Source organism: Leptopilina heterotoma, unplaced genomic scaffold, assembly GCF_015476425.1.
Source record: "Leptopilina heterotoma isolate Lh14 unplaced genomic scaffold, ASM1547642v1 Lhet_65, whole genome shotgun sequence".
NCBI lineage: Eukaryota > Metazoa > Arthropoda > Insecta > Hymenoptera > Figitidae > Leptopilina > Leptopilina heterotoma.
Window position 1 is genome coordinate 4410643 of NW_025111152.1, and position 26964 is coordinate 4437606.

Genomic DNA, 26964 nt, shown 5'->3' on the forward strand with positions numbered 1-26964 from the left:
ACAGTTTCCAATCTTCAGGTCATTTGCATTAAGAGGTACTTGACGAACACTTGCAAGGTACATTGTAAAGTCACTGACATAAATTTCTCCAAATTTAGAACCTCAAGTAAATTATAATTTACCAACGAGAGTTCAATTTATTTTCTCATTAAGATAATTATTTTCCATTTGGAGAGAAATTAATTGCCAATAATTGAAATATGATTGAAATATTTCGTTTCTATCTATTTTTCACATGGGATTTGAGACTAATAACGTGAAAAAATACCCGAGATACCTTTCAAATTGTCAAGAGAATTTTAATTTAGAAATAAAAAATTCATTAAAACTAAATGTAATTAATTGTTAATTAATTATTTCTCTAAAATTGGAATTAGTTAAAAATGTTTTATTTAAAAGCAAATTTTACTTTCAAAATTGTTATTTTCATTACATTTTCCATTTTCATTTAATAAAAATTATTTTTAATAAATAGTTAATTATGCAGTCAGTAGTAATAACTAATTTTAGTCAGAAAAATATTTATTGAGTACACGGAGAAACTTTTTCTTATAATATTAAATATATTTGGTTATGTTTATTCTAAAAGTACGTTAGAATGTGAGGATTTTTCGTGCGTTGTGCTAATAATTTCAACATTAATACGAAAATATGATAAGTTCGTTATATATTAAGCAACCTTCGGTGTACAAAAATTACTATCTGCATTAGAAATAGTCTTATTTTTCTTTAGAAAAGAATATGATGCCATTTTTTGTTTGTGAAATAATACGGTAATTCTAACCTTTTTTACACATATACACAGAATATATAACAGACATTCTAACGTAACATACCAATTTTGGAAGGACTGCGGGCGGACTTAACCGATTTCACCCGAGCATCACCGAGTCCATCACCTGACGTCGCGAACTAACCCTAATGTTTTCGAAGTTGAAATTCACACGTGTATGAAAGAAAAAAACCTTTTATTAATAAACGTGAATGTCTCCTCATGCCAAATTAAATTCAAGAACTGTTCCTCAATATAACATAATTTTTTTCACGACTTTTACTTATTTACATAATTTGATTAGAAAGTTATTTAAAAAAATGCTCTCTCTCGAAGGTACATATTTTTCCACTCGTTTAATATATAAGGACGATTCAGCTGTGTACTTCTAACGAATCGTGCGATCTTTCGATTTCCGTGACCAATCGTCGTGTCTTTACTTGCGTGTGCGTTAATAATATAGGTTAGGTTCTTACGTCGTGTTAAATATATTTACCTACAGTTACAGTGACATTCACTAATGCCATCTACCATCAGATCCAAGTATCACTATCGTCTCTATGAGTATCTATAGACAATTAATTTGTTGTGTTTCTTTTTAATTCATGGCTTATTCCCAACTTTGCAAAAATTATTATTTTCTTTCTAAAACAACATACTAATTTTCGTTAGTTTCCTTATGAAGAACTGTAAAATATATACTGAATGAGTGTTTTTGATAGTCTCAATAGCAATTTCTATAACCTCCCGTGTGGAAAATGAAAATTGGTCCTAGTCAGGTCCTACCTAGTTTGCCCTGTTAATAACTTGGTCCTAGGTTGGCAGTGTAGGTTGGACCAACAATGGCTGGTGATGCGATTCTAGCCTGGTCCTAACTTGGGTGCCTAGTTAGGACCAGTTTATGGGTCCATTTTAGGACCTAGAAAGGACCGTCTCAGACAGAATTATCTATTTCTTTATAATTTTAATTAGTTTAAAATATTTGTTAATAAATTCCAGTATTGATGGTATAATTAAAAAAATCTATTTTAGTTTGTATTAAAATTTATATATATTTTCTTATTGTAGTACATATAAACATAAAATCTTTTAAACTTTTAAAGATATATAACAATAAGAAATAAATATAGAAAAATATGAAAAAAATAAAAGCTTTTGTAAAGATATTTTGAAACTTGTCTTTTTTTAGTTTTTTTTAGATATAATAAGAAAATGTTTTAAAAAATAATTATTATTATAATAATACTGCAGTTAAAAATCAAATTCTTTTCACATACATTCTTAAAGATTGTCTTAAAATAGTTTGCAAATACAATTAAAAAAAAACAAAATTTGTATAAAGACATTGCAAATTCTTTTTAAGAATCATCTGAAACGTGTTCTCCATTGCTTTCATTGTTACTCTCCTGATCACTCTCTGTATCACTCTCCTGATTAATCTTTTGCTGATCGTCTCCATTAAAGCTTTCTTCGTCGTCGTTTCCATTAACTTTAATTTCTGCAAGCCGTTTATTCTTTTTTGATACTGATTTCTTTTGCCTGCTTATCCTACCTCCCTCCCAGTCTTTTGAGGATGAGAAAACAGTCCCTAATTCTGAAGCAAAATATTTCTCAGATATTTGTTGCTTTCCTCCAGATGTAATGTCAACATGAGTTTCTTTTAAAACTCCTAAAACAAAAAAATACACATTTTAAAACATGAACTTATTATTTATTCTTTATAATAGGAATAAAGAACTTACCATACATACACTTATACATAGTTGTGTCACAAAACAAACTTCTTCCCTCCTTCTTTTTGGAAACTGTATATTGCATTATCAACTCTTTATTTAAGTATTTTTTGATAATATTTTTTATGCTTCCTCGTAAATGCAATTTTGCGTCAAACTCTTTTGGTAAAGAATTTTTCTGTAAAAAACAGTTACGAAAACAAAAATATAGGAATTTACTCTTCGTGTAAATTAATGACTATTTCGGACAGAAATAAAGTCAGATTTTTTCTTTTAAAGTTAAATTTTGTAGGAATTTTGTTGAATTCAAAATTATATTCAATACAAATTATATGGTTTACAGAATTTGACATTTCTACAGTAATTAGACTAAACAGAAATTTAAAGTTATAAAATTTAAAATATAATAGAATTTTGAACTAATAACTAAATTGTGAAATATTAATTTTTTGTGCCTTCGATTACTTTCTTTTATAAACAAAACAGGTTTTTAAATTTCTTAAGAAAATGTCAATTTGAAAAAATAGTTTTACTGGATATACTTACAAAGTTTTCGTGTAATTCACTGTCTACTGATAAATCATTATCAAACTTTTCAAATTCTTCCTTCTGTTTGAATGGTAATTTAAGACGATTTTCTTCCTCAAACATAATTGCTTTTTCTATTTGCTTCACAAAACCATTCTGCATCTGCTTTAATTGGCATTTTTTTATTTCTTTTATATCCACAGCCATCGAATCCAGTTTTCTGATAATTACTTCTGTAAATAAAATTTTACAATATTTTGTAAAATATTTTTTATAAATAAATTTATTAATAATAAGTAAACAGATTAAATCTTACCGCTAATAGATTTTGTCGCCCTAGATTTTTCTGCTACACCTGTCGAAATAAGTACAATACATTTTAGAGAATTATTTTACATAAATTTATGAGTGCATCAGAATTTGAATTTTACGTATTTGTTCAGGGTGGTCACCATTTTCAGTTTATCAAGTTCCTAAACAAAATTATTTTCATAGAAAGATATGAAAGTTTACAAAAAATGAATAAATGAAATTTAATAATTTCTAAAAATTACAATTATAACTTTTCATGAATTAAATTATTTTCTACAATTTTTAATTAAAATTTTTGATAATATAATTATTGTTCCAATATTTGGATGAAAAGTCGAGAAAGTTGCAATTTTTAAAAATAAGTAAAAAAAAGTCTGAATTTTCATGACAACAAATTTTTTTCCGATCATTTCCGAAACTAGTTTTTAAAAAAATGAGAGATTTAACTCACCATTTAAAGGTTCTGAATTAGTTTTAAGTTTCGATACTGAACTTGTATTCGTTTTAGTACTTCTCTTCCTAAATGGTTTTAATTTAACAGAGGATTTTTGCTTTTTTGACAACATATTTTTGTCCCCACTATCACTTTCTGTATCATCAGAACTTAATAACTGCACAGCTTGTGGATTCTTCGTCAAAGCATCCGCAGAGTCTCCTACAAACAGATATTATTTTTATAATTTTCATATTTATTTTGAAAAAAAAAATTATTTAAATTCCAGTTGAGCAATGTAAACTATTTAAGACATTTAACAATGAATTTTTACTAGATGTGACAGATAGATAGATAGATCATTGTGAAAAATTATAATAAATGTGAGAATTTATATATTTTAAGAATTTTTAAGCTAATTATAAATATGGCCATGATTGTTCCGAAATTTTAATAAGGTTAGTCTTATTATTATTATTATTATTATTATTATTATTATTATTATTATTTAACTTTGTTCCAAGATAATTAAATTTCTTTAAATAATTTTTGCATAATTTAAAGAAGATTAATTAATTTTTTGATGAATTTTAATTAAAAATTTTGAATAATAATTTTCATTTTTAAATTTACATTTAAATATTTTCCATTAAAATTTTTGAGAATTCAATTATTTTTGTATTATTGGTAAGAAAAGTCGAGAAAGTCTCGCAATTTTTGAAAATAAATGGAAAAAGTCTAAATTTACTTAATTTTCATGACAACAAATTTTTTTCCGATCATTTCCGAAACTAGTTTTTAAAAAAATGAGAGATTTAACTTACCATTTAAAGGTTCTGAATTAGTTTTAAGTTTCGGTACTGAACTTGTATTTGTTTTAGTACTTCTCTTCCTAAATGGTTTTAATTTAACAGAGGATTTTTGCTTTTTTGACAACATATTTTTGTCCCCAGTATCACTTTCTGTATTATCAGAATTTAATAACTGCACAGCTTGTGGATTCTTCGTCAAAGCATCCGCAGAGTCTCCTACAAACAGATATTATTTTTATAATTTTCATATTTATTTAAAAAAAAAAATTATTTAAATTACAGTTGAGCGATGTAAAATATTTACGACATTTAACAACGTATTTTTACTTGATTTAAATAAGCAGTAGATATTGAAAATATATTTTGCATACCGTTTTTCTTGAAGTCTTGTTCTGTCGATATGTTAAATTTTCGAGATTCATTCTGGAAAGTAGAAGTAGCAATATGACCATTTTTACCTTCCGACTCTTCGGAATCTGTTTTCAAATCTGGGACAGTTTTTAAATGGTTTTTTACTTCTGTAGTGACTGAAAATCTTTTATCTTTAATTTTTTTTTCAGCTTGTTTAGCTTTCTCTAGCGGTGGCATATCAGGTTCTGTAGAAAACGCAAATTCCTCTAATTTTAGCACTTCTAAACGCTTTTCAGCCTCCTTGTAAGTTTCTGAAAGTACAAAAATGTTAATATTTCGAAAAATTATTAAGTATTATAAAAAGCAGAAATAAAATTAAACATTTAGAATATCTTTAATTTATTTTATATAACGTGACGCAATATTATTGCGATAAAATTTAGATTTGAAGAAGAAATAAATATTATTCATTTGAGTTTTTAAAACGATAGAATGTCCTTCTATCTACTATTTATCACAATTTGGTAAATACATTTAAGTACTGATTAAATAATAATAAACAATATAATTTTTGTTTCTATAAGTCACATTCTTTATACTTATATAAATGATGCTTCGTGAAGGTGAAGGAAGCGACATTACAAAGAAAACGTTATAGGTTATGTTTATAACAGTTTCACCTTAAATAGAATTTTTTTAGTTTTCAAATATATACACGGGAAAAATAGTTTAAAAAACAAACCAATATAAATTATTTCTTTCCTTGCAGCAACGGTAATTACTAAAGTCACACATTACAATTTGCAATAATGCTTCAACATAATGCTTAAATTTATGTAAGTAAAATTAAGGGGCTCCAGAGAATAATGGATTCGAGCGCGTGGTTGAAGGAATACCAGTCGGGTAACAGTGATCAGGTTATGGCTTGTCACTGCTGCCGGACTGCTAACATTCCTTCCGAATCGCGCTCTCGTCCTCTTATTCTATTGAGCCTCTCTATTATAATTATGCACTTACTAGAATTTCCTTTGATCCTAACAGTATACGTAGGCCAATTTGCAGGAGGAGGCAACTGTTTTTTTACTAAATTTCGTAGAAGCTTTACGTTTTCATTCGTATAAGGATCAGGCATGAATTTGGCTTTGCATTTGCCTTTGATGAATTGCATCCACGTGGTTGGAACAATATCAATATCTCGTATTGATTCTCGTCCAGGTTTCACAAAATGTACTAACTGAAAAGGATGTTCTTCGTCCGAAGACATAATTGAAGTCACAATAAATCACCACAAAGAATTAAACAAAAAGATGAAAATATTTTAAAACTTTTCATCGCTGAACGCACCGAACTTCCAAAATGAATATGGTAAAGTTTGGTTAGGTTTTACTTCGCACATGCGCTTGTGTTGTAGCGCTTCGTATTGGTTACTCTTGGCGGGATATTTTTAAATGAAATAATACAAAAAATTTGAGTAATTTATAATTAATTATAAATTATTATATTAGTAAATTATAAATAAATAGTGATTAATAAAAATAAATCAAATATGAATACATTGATAGTAAAAATAAATGATTAAAAAAAATAAATAAAATTAAAAAAGTATTAATGTTTGGATATTAATTCAAATCATTTTAATGTTGTGTATTAAATTTATTACAATTTTTAGATTATTATAAAATAGTCTCTCAATAATAATTAACATATTTTTGCAATTTACAGACTTAAAAAATCAATTAATAAAAATTTTCCTTAAACAAAAGATTTTGTATTTCTATTGGTTGAATTAAAATTTCTCTGTTATTAATATTTTAAAAGTCTACAAATAACGAAATATTCTAAATAAATTTTAAAACAATGTAAAAAATAAATTTTTTTCAAATGAAAAGTGTCCAAATTTCGCTGGTATTTATACATGAGTGGTCATAAAAATGTAATAAGTACAGAAAATTATTAATCTGAATCACAATGAACAATAAAAAAATCTCAACGAAAGTAATTAAAAATTCATTATTTTACTTAAATTTTCATTCAGATTTGTGAGTGTAGAATTGGCATGACGTAAAATTTCTCTGGACTATTATCTGTTTTGGGGACAGATAATTTGACCATTTTACATTGAATTGATTCTAAACTAAATAAACTCAATCTATTACAGGGCGCGTTTAGTAACTGCCACATTTTCAAACGATCCGAATCAAATGGATAATTGAATAGCGATGTTGCTTTTTCCCAAACTTGAGCCTCAAATTTAATTCCTTCTGCAGTTTCGAAAATAGTGCGTATTTGCAACACGGTGTCATTTTCGGACAGCACTATATTATTAGGCTCTGAAGTAGAAATCGTCGTCTCTTTGTACTTAATTTGTTCTATGGAATCTTCATTTCTTTTTAAAATTTGGAATAACGGAGGAATTTCTACTTTTTCTTTAATGGCAATATTTCTCTCATATAGTCGTCGACATAACTGTGCAAGTGGGCGATGAGGTGTACGAATTAGTTTTTTCAGTTTTCCCAAATAGCTTTCAAAAGCAAATGCATTGACTCGTGACAGACTACAATTCATTGTTTCAACATCGTCGGCAACGTGAATCACGTGATGAGAATTAAGAGTTTGTGACTTCGGACCATAAATATCTTTCAGAGTAGTAAAAAATGTTCTCAAGTACATTTTAGAATTATTTGTATATCTATTACACAAAACATCTGACGACAATATTCGACTAGAAGCATGCAACAATAAAAAATGTTGATATAACTCTTTTCGCAGAATATGTTTAAGTACCACAGGGCCACAATAAAGTAAAAAAAATCTAAACTCTACAGCTTTCCACTTACCATGATAAATTATGGAACGAGTTTTTCTTTGGAACTCAATTGGAATTTGGGAGTAGATGTGTTTCATTCGTTTTGCTAGTTCTTTTTTTCTTTCTAAACCTAACCTGAAATTTAAACTACCGACCAGCCAATATTCCAATAATTTTTTCATGATTCCCAAGAAAAGTAAGTGCATAGAGTCTAGAATAAAAATTTTTATGATATTTAATGGCGGAATAATGCGACAGAAGGGAGAAGGTCCATGGTGGTGTTCTGGTTGACTCTGATTTCTGAATGAATTGTCGGTTCTTTCTCTTTCATTAATAGACGGAAATACAGTAGTTCTCTCCTCTGAATGGCCAACAATTTCACATCTTTCACACGATACGAAACTCTTATGACCCATAGTATTTTTCAGGAAGGCCCTTGCAGGCGTATCGCAAATTATGCATTTTATATTTATTGAAAAAAGTTTATCTTCAATAATTAGTCCATTTTCATGCAAGTCATTTAACTCATCTATGAGCTCGTCCAAATAATCATCGACATTTCTTGGTTTTGTCTTCCCACAGAATACAGCTACAGGAAATACTTTGTATATGTCGGGTTCAAAAAATATTTTGCAGAGTGTCACAAACAATTCCAAATGACCTGATTTGGTAAGCTGCATGCCGTCAATGAAAATTTGCAAATTTATTATATTTTCTGGGTGTAAATCCACATTCACACAATTTTTTAGTCCAGATTCAAGTCCAAAATACACAAACTCTCCCATTTCTCCATTCATGCCTTCCATATCAATAATATTATATCGAGAATCACTCGTTTTCAGAAACGTTTTTGAGCTTTTCGGTAAGGACGGTAATAGCCTTTGGCGCAAAATTTTTAATAATTGATCCAAAGTACTTTGAGGTATGTTCTTTTCATTAGCCAAATGACGTAACTGGTCAATTTCAGGGGGCACATTTGGTAATACGGGAGGATCATCGTTATTTTCTTCCTCATCTGCAGATGAGTCGTCATCTGTCGAAGAATGATCCTCCTGTCCTCCAAGAACATCATTCAGAAAATTATCTTCATTGAATTCATTTTGTTCTGGATCTTCAATGTCCTGCTCATCAATAATCTCCTCTTCCTCGTGTATTTGTTGATGAATTTCATCTGCTGGAAAAAAGATAATAATAAAATTCTGTTTCTAAAATAAAATTGATTTTAAATTAATTAAAACCTGGAACTGGTATTTACCTTCAATGATATCGTTGGCATTAAAATTATTAAGATTTAGATCAGGCGGATTGATTTCATCTGTAGACGAATTTTCATCACTGCTCTCTATAAGTGAGTAAATATATATATTAAATATTTTGCGATACCTCCGTGAAAAACTAACTACTCTCACGTTGGTCCTCTGAAAGAACCTCTTTTCAGTTGTTTCTCTAAAGTAACCAAACTGCTTTGTTTTCGTAATCTCACCATATTCTCTTTCATACATTTTCCATTTAAAATATAAAATATTTCAAATAAAATATAATAAACATTTATACTCTATTAATAGTGACTGATTCTAAATTGTGTTTAGATTTTCCTTGCAAATGAATAAAGAACCCAAATTTACCTTTAAATAAAGAATGTATAAAACAAAATACTACCAGGTTATGAGAAAAAATACACCTCGGTTACTTTAAAGGAACAACTGAAAAGATCGTATGTAATAATAATTTTATTTTATATTACTTACCGTCAAAAGGTTCCTCAAAAGAAATATCATTTGAACAGGATTCAAGTTCCTGTAAACTCCGACGAATTTTTTTGAACTTCTCATTTCTAATACGATTATCTTCTTTACGATAACGTTTACGCTCCATTTTCCAAGCCAATAAATTCAATTATAATTAAAAAAATAAGAAACAGTGGAGAATATAAATCAACGGAAATAACAAGCAGAAAACTTAATGTACTTTTCACAAGAACATAACCTCTAAGAAACTTAAAAGAGAAAATAGAAAGTGGCCTTTAAAATTTCGAGTATAGCGGCGGGAAAATTCAAATTGCGAGAAACAAATCTTAATTTGTATTTATTGATATAATTATAGTATTAAGAAAATAGTCATTAATAATTTATTTTAATTAATCACTAAAACATTTTTAAAAAATTCCTTAAGTAAAATTGCATCTTTTTCATCGTTAAAAACATCGAAATTTTTTCAAGAAATGTGAGTCTGGAAATAGAGTTATCTATATTACCAATTTACTTAAACGTTCTCACTTCTCATGGTTCTCATGAATAACTCTAAAATTTTATATGTATAGTCAGTGAAATTATAAACATGGATGAAACTATTTTTATATTTATAATTTTTTGGTAATCGGAAAAAAATATTTAATTTAAGATGTTAATATTTCATAATTAATATATTCTTTTTAAAAGTTACAAATTGTGTTTGCTAAAAATAATTTAAACATTTTAGTATACTCAATAATATAATCTTAAACTTAAATAAAAATATAATTTTTAAGGTTAGAATTACAACAATATTATTATTTTAAACTTAATAATTTTGCTTAAATCAATGTATTTTTTTCGTAACATAATATTGTTAAATTAATTTCTTCATAACAAATAAATAAATTAAGAAACATAACTAATATGGAAAAATATCATAAAATATTTATTTTCTATTAAATAAATAAGTAAAACATAACATAAATAAATATTAGTTAATCGAATAAATAGTATCTCAGAATATTTAACAAGTCCTACATTTAATTATTTTTTTCTGAAAATTTTTCTAAGTCATAACTGGATCTCCTAGTTAGGACCAAGTTAGGACCAGCCTAGGATATATAAAAAGGGGTTGCCAAGTTAGGTCCAAGTTAGGGCCAATAATCATTCTAGGCATAGCATGGTGATTTCTACACGGGCTATGTCGTTTTTCCCTTGAATCTAACCTAACATACTAAAATGTCTCACCAGTTTTAAGAATTAGTGGTATTAAAAGTTTCTCCGTGTACTTATCCTTTAGAAATAAGTAGTTTATACAAATTTTAATCAGACAAACTTTATTGGCAAATTTTAAATTAGAAAATAAGTAACATTAGTTATTTATAACTAATTCAAATTTACAGAGAAGGATAAATAGCCCTATCTGGCTGTGTCTACCGATAATTTTTTAGACTGTCTAAATGAGACAAAATTCTACTAGGTACTAATGACAGTTTTTAAAAATCTATACTATGTCTGACTGAGAATGTGTTTTGCTAATGAAAATAGAAAAACTACGATTTTTACCATCTGTCTGACAAAAACGGTATTTTACTACTTATATTAAATAAATGTATGGGTTACAAATTCCTTGTCTGTCTAAAACTGACTTTTATTACTAAAAAATAAATTCTAAAGACTTTAATAGTTTTGACTGAATAAAAGTACCTTTTACTACTGGGGATCGATTTTGTCATTTCATTTCAGTTTACTTCACTTCAACTTTACCTTCCCTTTATCTTCACTTCACTTTCACTTCACTCTCAGTTGACTTTAACTTGACATTCACTTCACTTTCATTTCACTCTCAGTTGACTTTCACTTCAGTCTCACTTCACTTTCATTTCATTATCACTTCACTCCCACTTTACTTTTACTTCACTTTTAATGAATTTAACTTATCTTTAACATTTCAAGAAAATTTGGAATGTAAATAAAGTTAAATTTAAGAAAAAAGGTGACAGTGAAAGTAAAGTGACAGTAAAGTGAAGTGAAATGAAAGTGAAGTAAAAGTGAAATGAGAGTGAAGTGAATGTCAAGTGAAAGTGAATTGACAGTAAAGTGAAGTGAAATGAAAGTGAAGTAAAAGTGAAATGAGAGTGAAGTGAATGTCAAGTGAAAGTGAATTGAGAGTGTAGTGAAAGTCAAGTGAAACTGAAGCGAAATAAAAGTGAAAATAAAGTGAAAGTAAAGTGACAGTAAAGTGAAGTGAAATAAGAGTGAAGTAAAAGTCTAGTGAAAGTGAATTGAGAGTGTAGTGAAAGTCAAGTAAAAATAAAGTAAAAATGAAATTAAAATAAAGTGAAAATAAAGTGAAAGTGAAATGAGAGTAAAGTGAAAGTAAAGTAAAAGTGAAGTGAAGTTACAGAATCGACCCCTGATTCGAAACGAAACCTTTTGGTCCCTTCCTGACTAACAATGAATTTCACTACTAATAAATTTAGACTTACTGGAACTGAACTTTACCTCTGATATTAACATAACACTCACACACTATCAAAAATCTATTTCTTTCTCCGGACCGAACAAAAATGCAATTGAACGAGATTTCTGCTCTCAAAAATCAGCTGGAAGCACGTCAATTAGATGGGGAAAAAAATTTGAGAATTGTGTTCCGGTCTGGGAATCCTGTTATAGTGAAAAACCAGAAACTGATGAAAACAACATTAACTATTCAAACGAATTCTCACGAGGTCGATTGATAACTAACGAGGTCTCTCACCTTGAGTTCGATGTTAACACCTCTCCTACACATACTAATGATTCTATCATATTTAATGTTTATTATCAAAATGTGAGAGGTCTTCGTACTAATATCGATACTCTGCGTCAAAATATGTGACGCGTCGCGAAGAAAAGCACCTAAGAAGCAAAAAACCGATTTTCGGATTATGATTGTATCAGATAAATTAAAGATTACTTTTTAACTATCTGAACTAAAAATTAATTTTTATCAAAAACTTATCTGAAATACTTTCGTAATAATGATTTACAAAACAGAAATTCGTGCTAAAAGAGGGTAAAAGAGGGGGAGGTGTTCTAATTGCATCTAAATTTTTTCTAAATTGTTCTCTTATAGTTACTGATTCTGTCAACATTGAACATATTTTCATAAAGTTTTTTAAAAATTCTATTCTTTATATTTTGGGTTGTTTTTATATACCTCCGAATTCTTCAGCTAATAAATATTTTGACATGTGTTCGATTATTCAAAATTTAATGTATTCTTATCCTGATGCGAAAATTTGTATTTTTGGAGATTTTAACTTACCTTTTTTAAAATGGAATTTTAGTAAATATGGTCCTCTTTGTCTTCCTAAAAATATTTCTATTATGCAACATGAAATAATATCGTCAATCATTTCTGACACATGTGATGTTACTAATTTGTTAGAGATAAATGCGTTTACTAATATTCATGATTCTATTCTGGACTTAGTTTTTAGTAATTCGATTGATTTTGCTTTAAGTCTCTCTAATGATTTTGTTTTACCTGTCGATGATTATCATCCACCATTACAATTAAATGTCATGGCTAATACTAATAATATGTACCTCTTAAATCATTGTGTTCCTTTCAATATCCACAATGGTTTACTCCTGAATTAAAAAAACTAGTTTTGTCAAAAAAGATAGCACACTATAATTACAAATTGTCCAATACTTGTGATAACTATTCAACTTTTTCTAATTTAAGAGCACAATGTAAACTTTTATCAAGAGACTGTTACCATTCTTATCTACACAAAACTGAAAACTCAATCATAAACAATGCTAAATTTTTTTGGAAACATGTTAGTTCTGTGTGCAAAAAATCATGATACCCTAATGTAATGTATCTTGATGATGAAATTTGTGATAACGATCGAGATATTAGTAATCTCTTTGCAAAATTTTTTGAATCTGTTTACACGCCTCCTATTACGTCACCTCCAAATTATGCAAATGTGTCAAACTCTACTATCAATCTTCAAAACATGTTTATTAGTAAGGAAGACATTTTTAAAAAGTTAAATAAACTTGATTTACACAAATCAGCTGGGCCTGATAATGTGCCCCTCTCCTTCTATTCTACGTTCTTGTTCAAACGCATTATTGGAACCTCTGTATAAATTGTTTAATAGATATATTTCTTGTTCTGTTTTCCCTTATGAATGGAAAAAAGGAAATGTGATTCCTGTTTATAAAAGCGATGATAATAAAAATATCAGAAATTATAGGCCTATCACACTTCTTAATTGTTTTGCAAAAATTTTTGAGAGCTTAATATTTGATTTAATTCACACTTCTGTTTCTAATATTATTATTGATGAGCAACATGGATTTGTCAAGCATAAGTCTACGACAACTAATTTAGGTGTTTTCACTGATTTTTTATTATTGAATATGGAGAGTGGTGCACAAATCGACGTAATATATATACAGACTGGTCTAAGGCATTTGACAGAGTGGATCACGTAACTCTCGTGGCAAAGCTTGGGGCTCTGGGATTTCTTGGTAGCTTATTAAATTTTATTAAAAGTTATTTAGAAAAAAGATATCAATCTGTACGTTTTAATAACAGTTACTCTACACCTTTCTTGTCTACATCAGGTGTTCCCCAGGGATCAAACTTGGGTCCCCTTTTGTTCATTCTATATGTAAATGATATAAAATCAATTTTTAAACACATTTTCTTCCTTTTGTTTGCAGATGATCTTAAATTATATAAAATTATTAGAAATGATCTGGACTACATTAATTTGCAATCAGATTTGGATAGCCTAATAAGTTGGTGTTTTTAAAATAACATGTATTTTAATATTAAAAAATGTTCTGTCATTTCTTTTTCAAAAAGTAAACGTATTCTCTACTATCTGTATACAATTGGGCATGACGAGGTGAAAAGGGTAACTCAGGTTTGTGATCTGGGTGTTATACTTGATAGTTCCTTAACATTTAGTATTCACATCTCGGATGTCATTAGTAGAGCTCTTAGATCTCTGGGTTTTGTCATGAGAAATGCTTCATTATTTCGTAATGAAAGTACTCTAAAAGTACTATTTTTCACTTTTGTATTGAATACACTGCAGTATGCATCTGTTATTTGGGTACCTTATTTTGCTTATTTACTTATAAGATTGGAGCGTGTTCAAAATCGTTTTCTTCGTTTTGCGGCGAGACAGTTAAATATACCGTTCAATTTTCTAGATCATAATTATGATGATTTGCGTGATCGTCTAAAAATGCCTAAGATCATAACTCGATTTTTATGTGCAGATTTGATTTTTATGTTTAAATTATTGAATGGTTTTGTAAATTGACCAACGCTTTTGTCAAGGATAAATCTAAGTGTGCCTTTTAGACCATCAAGATACCGCTTATTATTTAAAATTGAACATCACAAAACAAACTATGTAAACAATTCAATGATGATAAGGTTGAGTAGGGAAGCAAACACTGTAAGCGATTCAGTTGAGTTCTTTGACACTTCTTTGAATAGATTTGTAAATGCATTGCGACAATTGTTGTACCATTATCATTAATACTATGGTCTAGCCTAGCGTTTTTTATAACTTACCTTAATATACTTATTATGGTTCTTTTTTTTTCTTTTTGCTGTATGATTACAGTTAAGTACTTTTGTACGAAAGGGTTTATTTGAAACCCGTTTATGTTCAAATAAATAAATAAATAATAAAAATGAAATAGGTAAATGTTATAAAAATAAAAATTGAACCAATGAAAATAAAATTCTATAAAATAAATAATATAATAAATAAATTCTATTTTAAGTGAATATTTTAATACTTGATTGTTATAATTAAATATTAACTACTAAATGAGAAACAACATGTCTTAGGAAAATTAGAAATTCTCCATCTGCCAGTGCAAAATTATTCAACAACTGCTAAAGCAACTCTAAGGAGAAGAAAATGGAGTAGTACAAACTCAAAGAGCAACGTAGAACAGTATTATCAATATTTGGCCGCAAGCTTCCGGGTGTCTGTACTATATATGCACCTCAAAACTTGATGAAATTCGCTCATGTACCAAGAATTGATGAATAAAGAATTTTCATGGGTGTACCCATTAAACATGATTTCAATCTTTATGTGTATTCGCAGCAGCGTTTAGTTATTCATTGTAAAGGAACTTTAGTTAAAGGAAAACAATTCTTTTTCCTTAATTTCACTTACTTTTCTTCGTTATTTCTTTTTATTTTTTGTTATTATCTTTATACCGTTTATTATATTCTTAAATCGTTATTATTCGTTTTCATTTTCACTCTTACTTAGATAGATGTTTATTTTTTATTTTATTTTCATTTTCACTTTGATAAATATTTAGTTTTTTTTCATTTTCACTTTGATAGATTTTTATTTTCACTTTCACAATCACAGATTTTTATTTCCAATAAAATAAATGTGAAAGTGAAGATGAAAATAGAATGAAAGCAAAAGTAAAAATCTATTAAAGTGAAAGTAAAAATAAATATCTAGGTATCAAAGTGAAAGAAGCAATAAGTATCTGTGATAGTGAAAGTGAAAACGAAAGTCAAAGTAAAACTTAAATTGCACAATCTATCCCTAGATTCATCGATTCACAAAGAAGTTAATGCATCTTTTCATTAAAAATTAACTATAAACTAATAATGTTTGTAAATATTGACATAAAAGAAAGAGTTGATATGAAAGAAGAAAATCGAGTATTTTGATTTAATTTTATTAAAAATTAACTATTTTTTCTATAAAAAAAAAAAATGTTTTCTGCTAAAAAAATAAGGGGACAGAATAGGAAATTTAAAGTAAGACTAAAAATGAGAAATATGCGGGTTTATTAGAAATTCAATGAAAAATCGGGGGAAAAAATTTGTAATTCATTGAGAAAATGAAGAAAAGAGAGGAGAGAAGGGGGAGGAAGAAGAAAGAGATAAAAGAATTCTTGAAAGTTGTGATAGCTTAATTTTAAGGCGAGAGTGACTTCTTGGTGCGTTAATTAAAGCTCGTAATTGCTTGTATAACACGGCACCTGTACTTGTTTTCATTCGAGTGAAAAAGATCGCTGTACTTTAAATGCACGAAACTTGCAGTAAGGCTGGGTAACCTCATGAATAAATGTACAAGTATGGCAGGATCCTCGACGTGAGACTCTCAGCTTTTCTCCCAACACATACATATATATGTATATACACCTCGGTTCGCTTCTATAATCTTTCTCGCTGGTATACCCCTTTTACTCTCCTTCTTTATATACCGTTAGAGAAATCTTTCTAACCTTATAACGGGTGCAATTTTCCATGTCACTAACGACTTAAAAGCACGAAAGAATGAGGACAATTTTTTTTCCTCATCCAGCTTAGAAGTTTCTCTCTATGTCTCTCTTCTTTTTAATTAACCAAAAATAAATCTTTTTTCCTTCAAATTCATGTATATATGAATTAAGAAGATAATTTCGCAAAAGAATCTGGGTTGTCAGAAAAATTTTCTTTTCTTTTTCCCTTATTTTCACAGAGCTATAGAATTTTGATATTTTCCCTGACCTTAAGAAAAAAAAGTCGTTTCTTCTTTTTTCACTGACTCAAAAAATGATTAGATTCACAAAAAAAGTTTTCTAATACCTATATTTATTTGCACATATCTTCAATTAAAAAAATATTCAAAACATTAATCATTTTTATCAAAAAGAATTAAAAAATTTAAAGATTTTAAATTAAAAACTTTTAAAAATTCAATAAAACTAATTTCAAGAATCTTTGAATAAAAATCTTTCAAAAGACTAATCTTCTACAGAATTTTTAATTAAAATTTTTCAAAATTCAACTTTTCTAAAACTTTTTGAAATTCAATCTATATTATTAGAATACTAGGTATAATAAAACAAACAAATACATTCGGACAAGTGGTTTTTAATAAAAAATTCAGTTAATAACTCCAAATGCTAAATTTCAATTTTAATTCCTTCGACATGTAATGTAAACCTTTTTATTTATTGGTAAGATATTTTTATTATTTTTTCACTTTTTGTTTTCTTGTTTTTATATTTTTTATATTTTTATATATTAAAGTATCTTCATTTTACATTACATTTTCCATTACTTCTTTTTTAAATCATTATTTTTTTAAATTATTATTTAACGTCTTAGTGTATACTGTATAGTCATTGCTTTCTGTATTATTATTGATAGAATTTCCTGAAGAGGAAATCGTATTGATTTCGAAACGTAGGAGAATTTTTTATTAACCCTCCATCACACATTTAGGGAGGGATTCCCTTTACGGTTTCAGTATTTTTTAAATAACTTTTGTTTTCCTCATTGCAAAATAAAATCAGTTTTTATATCTTTCGACAATTTTTATCTCAACACATTTCTAAAAAAGCATTTAATTTAAACATAATTAATCTTTAATTATGAGGCTTCAAAGTCAAAAAAAAACTCGAAAAAGAGAGGTTATGATAAGTAAAAAAAACAAGTTTTCAAAAAAAATTTTGTTTCACTGTTGGTTAATTACAAAATTATATTATAAATATATAATTAAAATGAATTGTTTAATGATTTTTTTGCTTATTTTTTAATGTTATATTATTTTTATATGTAAAGTGGAATTCCTTCGAAGATGTGCATTCGTGTTATTAATTTTTATTTCTGAAACCGAAAATTAATTTTATTAATTTTATCATTTAGAATAATTTACTACATATTTGTAAGTTTGTGTTAAAATTAAATTTTTGTTCATTCCTTTCTTTATGTTGTAATGTCGCTTATTTTACAATGTGGTGAGGGATTCCCTCTAAACATGTGTAATGTTGTAATTATTTCTAAGGTGTGTGACGGAGGGTTAAAAACAACTTGTCCGAATGTATTCGTTTGTTTTATTACCTAGTAATATTAATTTAGCATTCTAAAAGATAAAAATAGTTACATATAACTTATTGTAAAAACTAATTAATGTTAATGCAAAAAATGCCTTTTTTAAAATTTATTTTCAAAGAGAAACAAAATTTTATTTATTTTAATGTCTTGTTCTATGTAGAATGAAAAAATTAATTTTTAATTAGTTCACGTTTTTACTAATTTAAATTTAGAAAATAAGTTTTGTATAATGTTATTGCCAAAAAATGTATAAATTAATTATTCTCCATTATTAGGTATATTTTATTTGTAAAATTTTTTCTATTTTAAAAGATAACATTTTTCATAACATAACATTAATTTTTATATTATTTTTTATAATTTTTGTAACTTTTTTTATAACTTTAATTATTTCAAAGAATAATTTTATGGAAATTTTGTAAAAATAATTCATTTTTTTAGGAATTCAATTTAAATTGTATTGAAAATAATTGTATACTTATAATTGAATTGTTAATTGTTGTCTATTCATGCAAAACTTATTTCGTCAGACAGAGATAGTTTAAATTCTTTTGGAAACTGTATTAGTAGTACAAGGATATAAATGAGATCCAAAAGGTTAGAATTCCCGTAAGTTTGAAAGCAGTAGTAAAACACTGTTTTGATCAGATAAAATATTTAAAATCTTTGTTCATTTATTAGTAAAGTTAGTAAATAGCAAATCGCAGTCATAAAAAGCATTTTTAATACCCGTTTATGTAATGTCACCAGTTCAATACTTGCTTTGTAATAAACACAATTTCAGTTAGACATAAAGTTTTATTACTTCTAAATCTGCCGTTAGTAGTAAAATTCTTTTTAGGCAGATATTGTATACATGTTTTATATATAAGTAGTAGAGTATTGTTTTAATTAGACAAACTAGAATATATTATTGTAAATACAGTGGTACTAATTTTTAAGTAACAAAGATCTAAGAAACTCTTGTCAGCTTCTAAATTGACGTTTACTACTGATCTCCAAATGAAAAATTTTATATAACTTTAGTCTGATTAAAATTAATTCCAACAACTTGACGTCGATTACGGAATTTTAATTTGACTTTTCATTTTCATGTCCACTTTTATAATGATAACTTTTTATTTACTTACACTTTCTCTTTGACACTTATTTATTTTCTCTTTCAAAATTAAAAATGATATTCAAAACAAAATGTTTTAAATCCTTTTTAAACATGGTATTAGAGTAGTACAAGAATAAAAATTAGATACAAAAGATTAGAATTCTTCTAAATTTAAAATCAATAGTAAAGCACAGTCAAACAAAACTTTTTTTCCTGGATTATTTAGTAGATTATTAGTAGATTATTATTTAGTGGATTGTTATTTGTTAAATTTATTTTAATAATAATATTTGATGACTTTAACTATCAATTTTTAACCCGTTGACTGTCGCTGACGCATATATGCGAAAACTAAACTGGCCAAAAGTGTTCATGACGCATATATGCGCAACTTAAAAAAGGTGATTAAAAACTTCTTAAATGTTCCTGAAACCGGTTACTCGGGGGTTTTTGGGGTCGCTGATTACGAATTTGACATCAGTTTTTCGAAATTCAAGATGTCGGATCCAAGATGGCGGAAATTTTTTCAAAATTCGTCGAATTTGCTTGACACTTGTTACTCGGAGGTTTTAAGGGTCGCTGATTACGAATCTAACATTAGTTTTCCAAAATTCAAAGTGTCGAATCCAATATGGCGGACGACAAAATAAAAAATTAATTATAATGGCTTGAAACTGAATATTCGGGGGTTTTTAGGGTCGCTGATTACGAACCTGACATTAGTTTTTTAGAGTATTTAACGAAATTTGATTTCACCAAAAATTATCATTCTGATGTCAGATTAACCAGTATCAAACAAATTCAATAAATTTTAAAAAATTTTCCGCCATATTGAACCAGATATTTTGAATTTTGAAAAACTGATTTCAGATTCGTAATCAGCGACCCTGAAAATCCCCAAGTATTTAGTTTCAAGCAAATTCGACAAATTTTGAAAAAAATTTCCGCCATCTTGGATCCGCCATTTTGAATTTCGAAAAACTGATGTCAGATTCGTAATCATCGACCCTAGAAACCTTAGGGTACCAAGTTTCATAAAAATCCATTAAAAAATTTTTCAACACACTTTTGGACCAAACAGTGTAAATCTCGTTGACAGCCAAGGGGTTAAGTAACAAATATTTAACAAACTTTTATCAGTCTCTAAATTGACTTTGACTACTGATTCTCAAATAAAAAGAGTTGTAAAAATTGTCCGACGAAAATGTACTTTTTCTATTGATATTTTTAATTTACAATCATAAAGAATATTCTAAAATGTATTCAAAAATTATACTTCCTTTTTTTAACTGACTCACTAGCAGCACGCTTTTCATGAATTAATATTTAAAATTGACTTTTTGATACAATGCAAAAATGAGATTTTTTCACTCACTTTGGTGTTAAAATAACACTTTTTCATTGTGATTAGATGTAGTTTGATATAAAAAATTTTAAGAGAGAGAGAACAAGGCATTTTCATGTAAGGAATTTTACATTTTTAATATCTTTCACCAGTCCGTTTTAAGCTTGCAATTACGAGCTTTTTTTATTAAAAAAAAGAGCTCTTGCGAGGTCAATTTTGTTCGAAACTTGTGAAAACTTGCATGTGCGTGCCAACGATTACTACCACCTTATCGTCCCCCAGAGATGGTAATTAGCACAAAAGGTGGTTTCACGGCATATCGTTTCCACGTTGCAGGGGTAAAAGCTAAAAGACTCCGCATCTGGAGAAAATATAATTTTAATTATAAAAAATTTATTTTTTCCCCTATTTTCTAACTTTTGTAAAGTATTACCCGTCGTTTCTAAATTTTCAATCAAACCCCCTCCCCTTTGTTACGAATACTTTGAATAATTTTCTTTCTAATTTCTAAATTTTGAAATAATTTTTTCCCTAGTTTCAAATTTTTTAAGTAGTTTCTCCCCCTTGTTTCAATTTTTTAAAAGTAAATTTTCTCTTAGTTTCTAATTTTTAAAAGTAATTTCGCCCCTATTTTCTAATTTTTTAATTAATTTTTCCCCCCATTTTGAATAATTTTCTTTCTTGTTTATAAATTTAGAAGTCATTACCCCCCTAATTTCAAAATATTCTCTCAGTTTCCAATTTTTAAATAAAATTTCAGTTTTTCAAACAGTTCACCCTTATCGACTATTTTTGTAATAAATTAACAAACTGTTTCCCAGTTGAATAACAAAATGATTGTTGTTTTTTGATCCAATAATAAAAAAAAGTGAACGGAAAAGTATAAAAGTTTGAAATAAAGTTCTAAATTGAGGGAATTTCCGTTACGTGAAAAGTTTAAGGACAATTAGATTGTAAGGCAGAAGAGGAATAGAATAGAATTGTCGAGTTGAAGTGGGTTTCATGATAACCAAAGAAGCATGGTTTACTGGGTTAGCTAATCTTGATCCGTGAAGTGAGCGCATGTGGTTTTATCCACTTCTGGATAGTGAAGTGTTCGTCGAGCAATTACCAGTGATGGGTAATTAAAGGCTCTCTCTCTCATATTACTCCCGCTTCTCTCTTCTTTACTTACATGTTACATACACAGCATGGAAAATTGCATTTTCTCCTAAGGCTCCTTCTACAATAAATAAAGAATTTTTCATTTGCAAAAAATTAATTTTGTTTCATTATACTTTGTTGTGCTACAAAATTTACATTTATTAAATTAAAGTCAGAGAAAATTTTGTTGAATCTTGTTAAATTGTGTAATTAGATTAAATTAGACAAAATCTGTTCATTTTTTTTTAATTTTTTTCACAATTCTTTAAAAAATCCATATGGAAAATATTTGTTTTGTTAATTCACATTCTATACACAGTTTTTCTATAAGGATAGTACAGTATGTGTTTATATAATAATAATTACTACTCAATACATGAAGAATTTATGAATTAATTTGATAGAAATTAAATTAACCCTAGATGGTCATCTGCGGTTTCAAACACCCCAAAATTTTTTTAATTCTCTGTAAAATATCATAACATGCTTAAGTACATGAATTTTTTTTAATAATTACAAATTTATATTTAATTGCAAACACTGATTGAGAATGTGTTTTGCTACTGAAAATAAATTAAAAACTACGATTTCTATCATCTGTCTGACAAAAATGGTTTTTTTTTCTACTGATATTAAGTAAATTTAGGAGTTAAAAACTCCTGGCCTGACTAAAACTGTCTTTTATGTTTTATTACTGAAAAATGAATTCTAAATACTTGAATCGTTTTGTCTGACTAAAAGTACCTTTTACTACTGATTCACATTACCAACTTTTCGTCTTTGCATGACTAATGATGCATTTTACTACTAATAAATTAGGACTTATTCTAATTGCACTTTACCTCACTGTAATATCTAATACTAAAATAACCAGAATAAATCCACCTGTCCGACCATAATTGATTTTTACTACTGATTCCAAACTAACGTTTATACACAGGAAAAAAGAAGTGTTATTATAACACTAAAAGTAGTGTTAAAACTACACGCAACATTTTTAACCGACACTGTGTGCCCAGTGTTAAATTAACACTGGAGGGTGTTAAATTAATATACATTTTAAATGGGGTTAAAATATCACCAAAATTGTGTTAAAACAACAACATCTGAAAACTACACGCAACACATTTAACACTTATTTTTTTCTGTGTAATAACGCCCTCTAAATCCCTTTACAAACAAATTACATTTATTCCCGAACATTTTTCAACAATTCTTTTTAAAATTTTAATTTCTTAAAAAATTTGTTTTAATTAGTAAACATTGGTTAAAAAATACACTCCAAAAGTTTTTAGTAGATTTGATTACTTCTTACCTACTTTGCTTAATTGTTAATTCAATAAGTCTCTAACCAAATTAAAAAATTTGTGTTCACCACCAAAAAGTAGTTAAAAGAACTTAGAATGTAGTTAATGAAATGTACATTTGTAGTTGTTTCTGAAATTCAACTATACTTTTCTTAGTTGATTGAATTCTAAAATTTTAACTACATAAGAAATAGTGAAATTAACTGTATAAACAGTGTTAGATTAACTAAAGAAGTAATTATTTTAACTACTTTTCACTTTTACTAGCCACAGTAGTTGAATTTTTAAAGCAAATTTTGTTCAGAGTATATGAATAGGTACATAAAGATGTTTAAAGACAGATGCTAATTAGCGATGAGTGTATAAAAATGAAAGTAAAGGCCAAATGAAAAGTAGTAAGTTTTAAAATGCCAAAATCGGTGAAATTAACTCTCTGGTGAATATATGAGAATGTCTTGAAAGTTCAGGTGAGATTTCACTGTCTCGAAGTGGAGAGAAAGAGTGAGGGAGAGAGAGATAGAGAGATAGTGTGTGTGCCTTTGACTGTGGGTCATAACAGAAACTTAGAAACGACACGATAAGTCAACCCTCCTAGTTGGAGAACTCGTTTGCAACACTGTCCAATCAGAGTCAGGCACGACTTGTGTCAGTGTTCTCCGTCTGCAAGAAGCAGATGCAACTTGGCGCAAAAGCATGAATACAACTGTGTCACGAATTTCAGAGAGAATCACTACATATATATACACGCATAACTGATACTGTGTACAACAATGAAACTCCTTGTTAATTTTGAATACCGTGACATGTGCCGTGTAAAGTAGTCAAGACTTTATATGAATCGAGTGCGCACATTTTAATACTGTATATTATAAGCTTGGAGAACTTTTAGATAATTATTTTTTTAATTCTATTATTTCTAAACTGAAAAAATTGATGATAAATAAGTGATTCAATCAGTGATTAAATAAACAAATAAATTATATCTTTTCTATTAGGTATCAAATAATTATTTATTTGTGTCAAGTAATTTTTGATGGTCATAGTTAATTTCATTGTAACTACATTCTTAGTTCTTTTAACTGCTTTTTGCTGGTGAACACAAATTTTTTTAATTCGTTAGGGACTTACTGCGAATTAAGCAGAGTAGTTACAAAGTAGTCAAATCTACTAAAAATTCTTTTGAGTTATAAAATTAATAGACCTTAGATTAACTTTGTCTGATTAAAATTGACCTTAACTGCTGATTTTAAAAAAATTCATGAAACATTTGTCAGTCTCTGAAGTGATTTTTACTACTGATTTCCAAGAACAATTTGACTCTCATTTTTATTTTTTACTCTTTCAATAACAAATTTTTATTTGTAGGGGAGTGTGTCTAGGTATGAGACGGGTTTTGTTTTTGACCCATAAATACTAGAAAAAAAATCAAAACAACATTTAAATTGTATGCCTGCAAAGTCGTATTTTTTATGCTGCCCAGATGGGTGTCGACACCGTCTCACAACTGGTGATATGATGTGTCTCACATCCAGAAATTGGCGCTATTTTAAAGAAGAAAAATTAAATTATTTTCAACCGTAGATTGGAACAATGCAATATTGCATCACAAAATATAAGGAAAATACTAAAAGTAAATGCATTAGATTTACCTTTTCCAATTAATTAACTTGAAAAAAAGTTCTTTGCATTTATTGAAAAAACGCATTTTGGTCTATTATCACACACATTGTTGGAATTTAACAAAAACAGTTTACATATCCGCTTCGGCGTACACAAAAAATTTTTCTACTATTTTTTAATTAACAAGTGTTTTTTTTTATTAATTAACTATTAACAATTTTTTCTGAAAATCATATTCATGATTTTTTTCTGACTAAAACTTTTTTAAACTACTGATTACACAGGCACACAAAAAAATAAAAAAGTCAAAACCCAGAGGTTACACTCCCCTATCCCCATGTCTTTGGGGTCGCTAAAACTGAATATGACCATTAAAAATTTTATTCATCGGCTATTTTCCCGCTACCACCCCCTTACACCTGCTCCCGGGGGTTGGAATTTCAGTTTTAAAAAAAGTGGAGTAGGGTGTCTATTCTTATGTTTTTTGGGTCGCTTAAACCAAAAAAGACTACCAAAAACAAATTCTTCCATCCTTTGACCCCCTACAACTCCCCTTAAAGTATTGTCTAACTAAAATTGACTTTAACTACTTAATTGATAAAAAGATTCAAAAAACATTTAGTTTGTTAGTCTCTAAAGTGACTTTCATTACTGATTTTCAAAAAAATACAAAATCAGTATTTAACGCTTTAAATTATTATTTATTGGCTATGAAGTAGTGCAATACTTGTTTGATCAGACAAATATCGTTTCAATTCTTTAAAATACAGTATTTGTATAGTACAAGAATCACAATGAGACACAGGAATTCAGAATTTCTGTAAATTTGAAAGTAGTAGTAAACCATTGTTTTGATCAGGTAAAATATTTAAAATCTTTGTTAATTTATTAGTAAAGTTAGTAAGTAGTAAAACACAGTCATAAAAAGCATTTCTAATGCCCATTCATGTAATGTCACCAGTTCAACACTTGTTTAGTAGTAAAACACAATTTCAGTCAGACATAAAGTTTATTACTTCTAAATCTGACGTTAGTAGTAAAATTCTTTTTTAGGTAGACATTGTATAAGTTTTAAAAATATAAGTTACACAAAAAAATTTTAAATTCTTAATTAATTTTTAATTTACAATTATAAAGGAAATATACTTCATGGTCTAAAATTGTAGGGTAGCGGGCCCCAAGGTGGCCACTCTAGGGAAATTCTTGTGCATTATTTAGCAGCACTGAATGCTTAAGGTTATTTTCAATGTTTATGAAGACGGAATTTTTGGTAATGTTTAGACGTGTATAACTAAACGCGTTTGTTTCTAAAATAAACATCGTTAAATTTCGGTAAAAAAATGTTGTCCTGGCCCTCAGGTGGCCATTATGCGTTTTTATGTAAAATCACTTTTGAATTTTTTTACGATGTAATATTTATAAAAATTCAAAATATATTATTGAAAATGTAAATTTTATTGATTTGGAAAATTTTATAGTGAATAATAAAATAATTTAGTTTTTAATGTATGAAGTAGGATAAATATTTAGCAATATTTTAAAATAGCTTCTTGTAAGCAAAAAACAGAGTTTCCTACTATTGATTCTGTGATTGTAAGCCAAAAACAATAGATTTTAAATAAAATTAGTAAAATTACCTTAAATTGAGTTTTGACACTTTTTTTTAAAGCAAAATTTCAGCTGTTTTTCCAAAGTCGCCTAAATTATATTTTCCTTAGTAAAATAAAAAAAATTTTTTGCTAAAAAGTTAGCTAAGGAGATACAGTTTCAGAACATATGTTATTAATTACGTTATATAATACCGTTTAGGAATTACAGTCGTTCAAAAGATGGGTGTCCACCTTAGGGACCCTACAATTTTATTGTACAATCATTTTCGTTATTTTTGTTGGGCTAAAACGTTTTTGAATTACCATCTACCAGATCAAGTGTTCTAAAAATTATTTTTTTTTTTAAATTGAAATTGACTACCGATTTTTAAAATAGAAAAACTTAAGAAACTAACTAACCAGCATCTGACTTTGATGAGTGATTTCCAAATTAAAAAATAGACACTTTTTCTCTGTTTAAAATT

General features: G+C 27.8%; 3 protein-coding genes across 8 annotated transcripts in view; 1 reads left to right on the plus strand and 2 right to left on the minus strand.

Annotated features, from left to right (window-relative positions):
• LOC122510014 (disks large 1 tumor suppressor protein) overlaps nucleotides 1–26964 on the plus strand; it is a 1103313-nt gene that overhangs the window by 672920 nt on the left and 403429 nt on the right. The gene's annotated exons all lie outside the window — the stretch shown is intronic.
• On the minus strand, nucleotides 1956–6379 carry LOC122510018. Of its 2 annotated transcripts, none has more exons than XM_043624404.1 (8): nucleotides 5959–6379; nucleotides 4962–5252; nucleotides 4603–4806; nucleotides 3797–4000; nucleotides 3350–3388; nucleotides 3052–3266; nucleotides 2515–2683; nucleotides 1956–2441 (listed from the first exon to the last, which is right to left on the minus strand). In XM_043624404.1, exons 1-8 carry the CDS (start codon nucleotides 6203–6205, stop codon nucleotides 2131–2133), a joined length of 1680 nt encoding a protein of 559 aa, XP_043480339.1. In that variant the 5' UTR covers nucleotides 6206–6379; the 3' UTR covers nucleotides 1956–2130. The 2 variants fall into 2 exon arrangements, with proteins under 2 accessions (XP_043480339.1, XP_043480340.1); XM_043624405.1 differs by lacking the exon at nucleotides 5959–6379 and adding an exon at nucleotides 5684–5760.
• On the minus strand, nucleotides 6840–9723 carry LOC122510016. Of its 2 annotated transcripts, none has more exons than XM_043624401.1 (3): nucleotides 9496–9723; nucleotides 9003–9089; nucleotides 6840–8918 (listed from the first exon to the last, which is right to left on the minus strand). In XM_043624401.1, the coding sequence occupies exons 1-3, from the start codon at nucleotides 9620–9622 to the stop codon at nucleotides 6973–6975; spliced, it is 2160 nt and encodes a 719-aa protein (XP_043480336.1). In that variant the 5' UTR covers nucleotides 9623–9723; the 3' UTR covers nucleotides 6840–6972. The 2 variants fall into 2 exon arrangements, with proteins under 2 accessions (XP_043480336.1, XP_043480335.1); XM_043624400.1 differs by having other exon boundaries at nucleotides 6840–8921.

Bases quoted from the DNA above. Each gene is read 5' to 3' on its own strand.
- LOC122510018 (XM_043624404.1), bottom strand. From the start codon at position 6,205: ATGTCTTCGGACGAAGAACATCCTTTTCAGTTAGTACATTTTGTGAAA. The intron at 3,267-3,349 runs GTAAGATTTAAT...TTTTATTTACAG, and splicing joins GGCGACAAAATCTATTAGCG to AAGTAATTATCAGAAAACTG. The intron at 2,442-2,514 runs GTAAGTTCTTTA...TTTTTGTTTTAG, and splicing joins TATGTATAAGTGTATGTATG to GAGTTTTAAAAGAAACTCAT.
- LOC122510016 (XM_043624400.1), bottom strand. From the start codon at position 9,622: ATGGAGCGTAAACGTTATCGTAAAGAAGATAATCGTATTAGAAATGAG. The intron at 9,090-9,495 runs GTAAGTAATATA...ACTCACTTATAG, and splicing joins TTTTGAGGAACCTTTTGACG to AGAGCAGTGATGAAAATTCG. The intron at 8,922-9,002 runs GTAAATACCAGT...TCTTTTTTCCAG, and splicing joins TGCCAACGATATCATTGAAG to CAGATGAAATTCATCAACAA.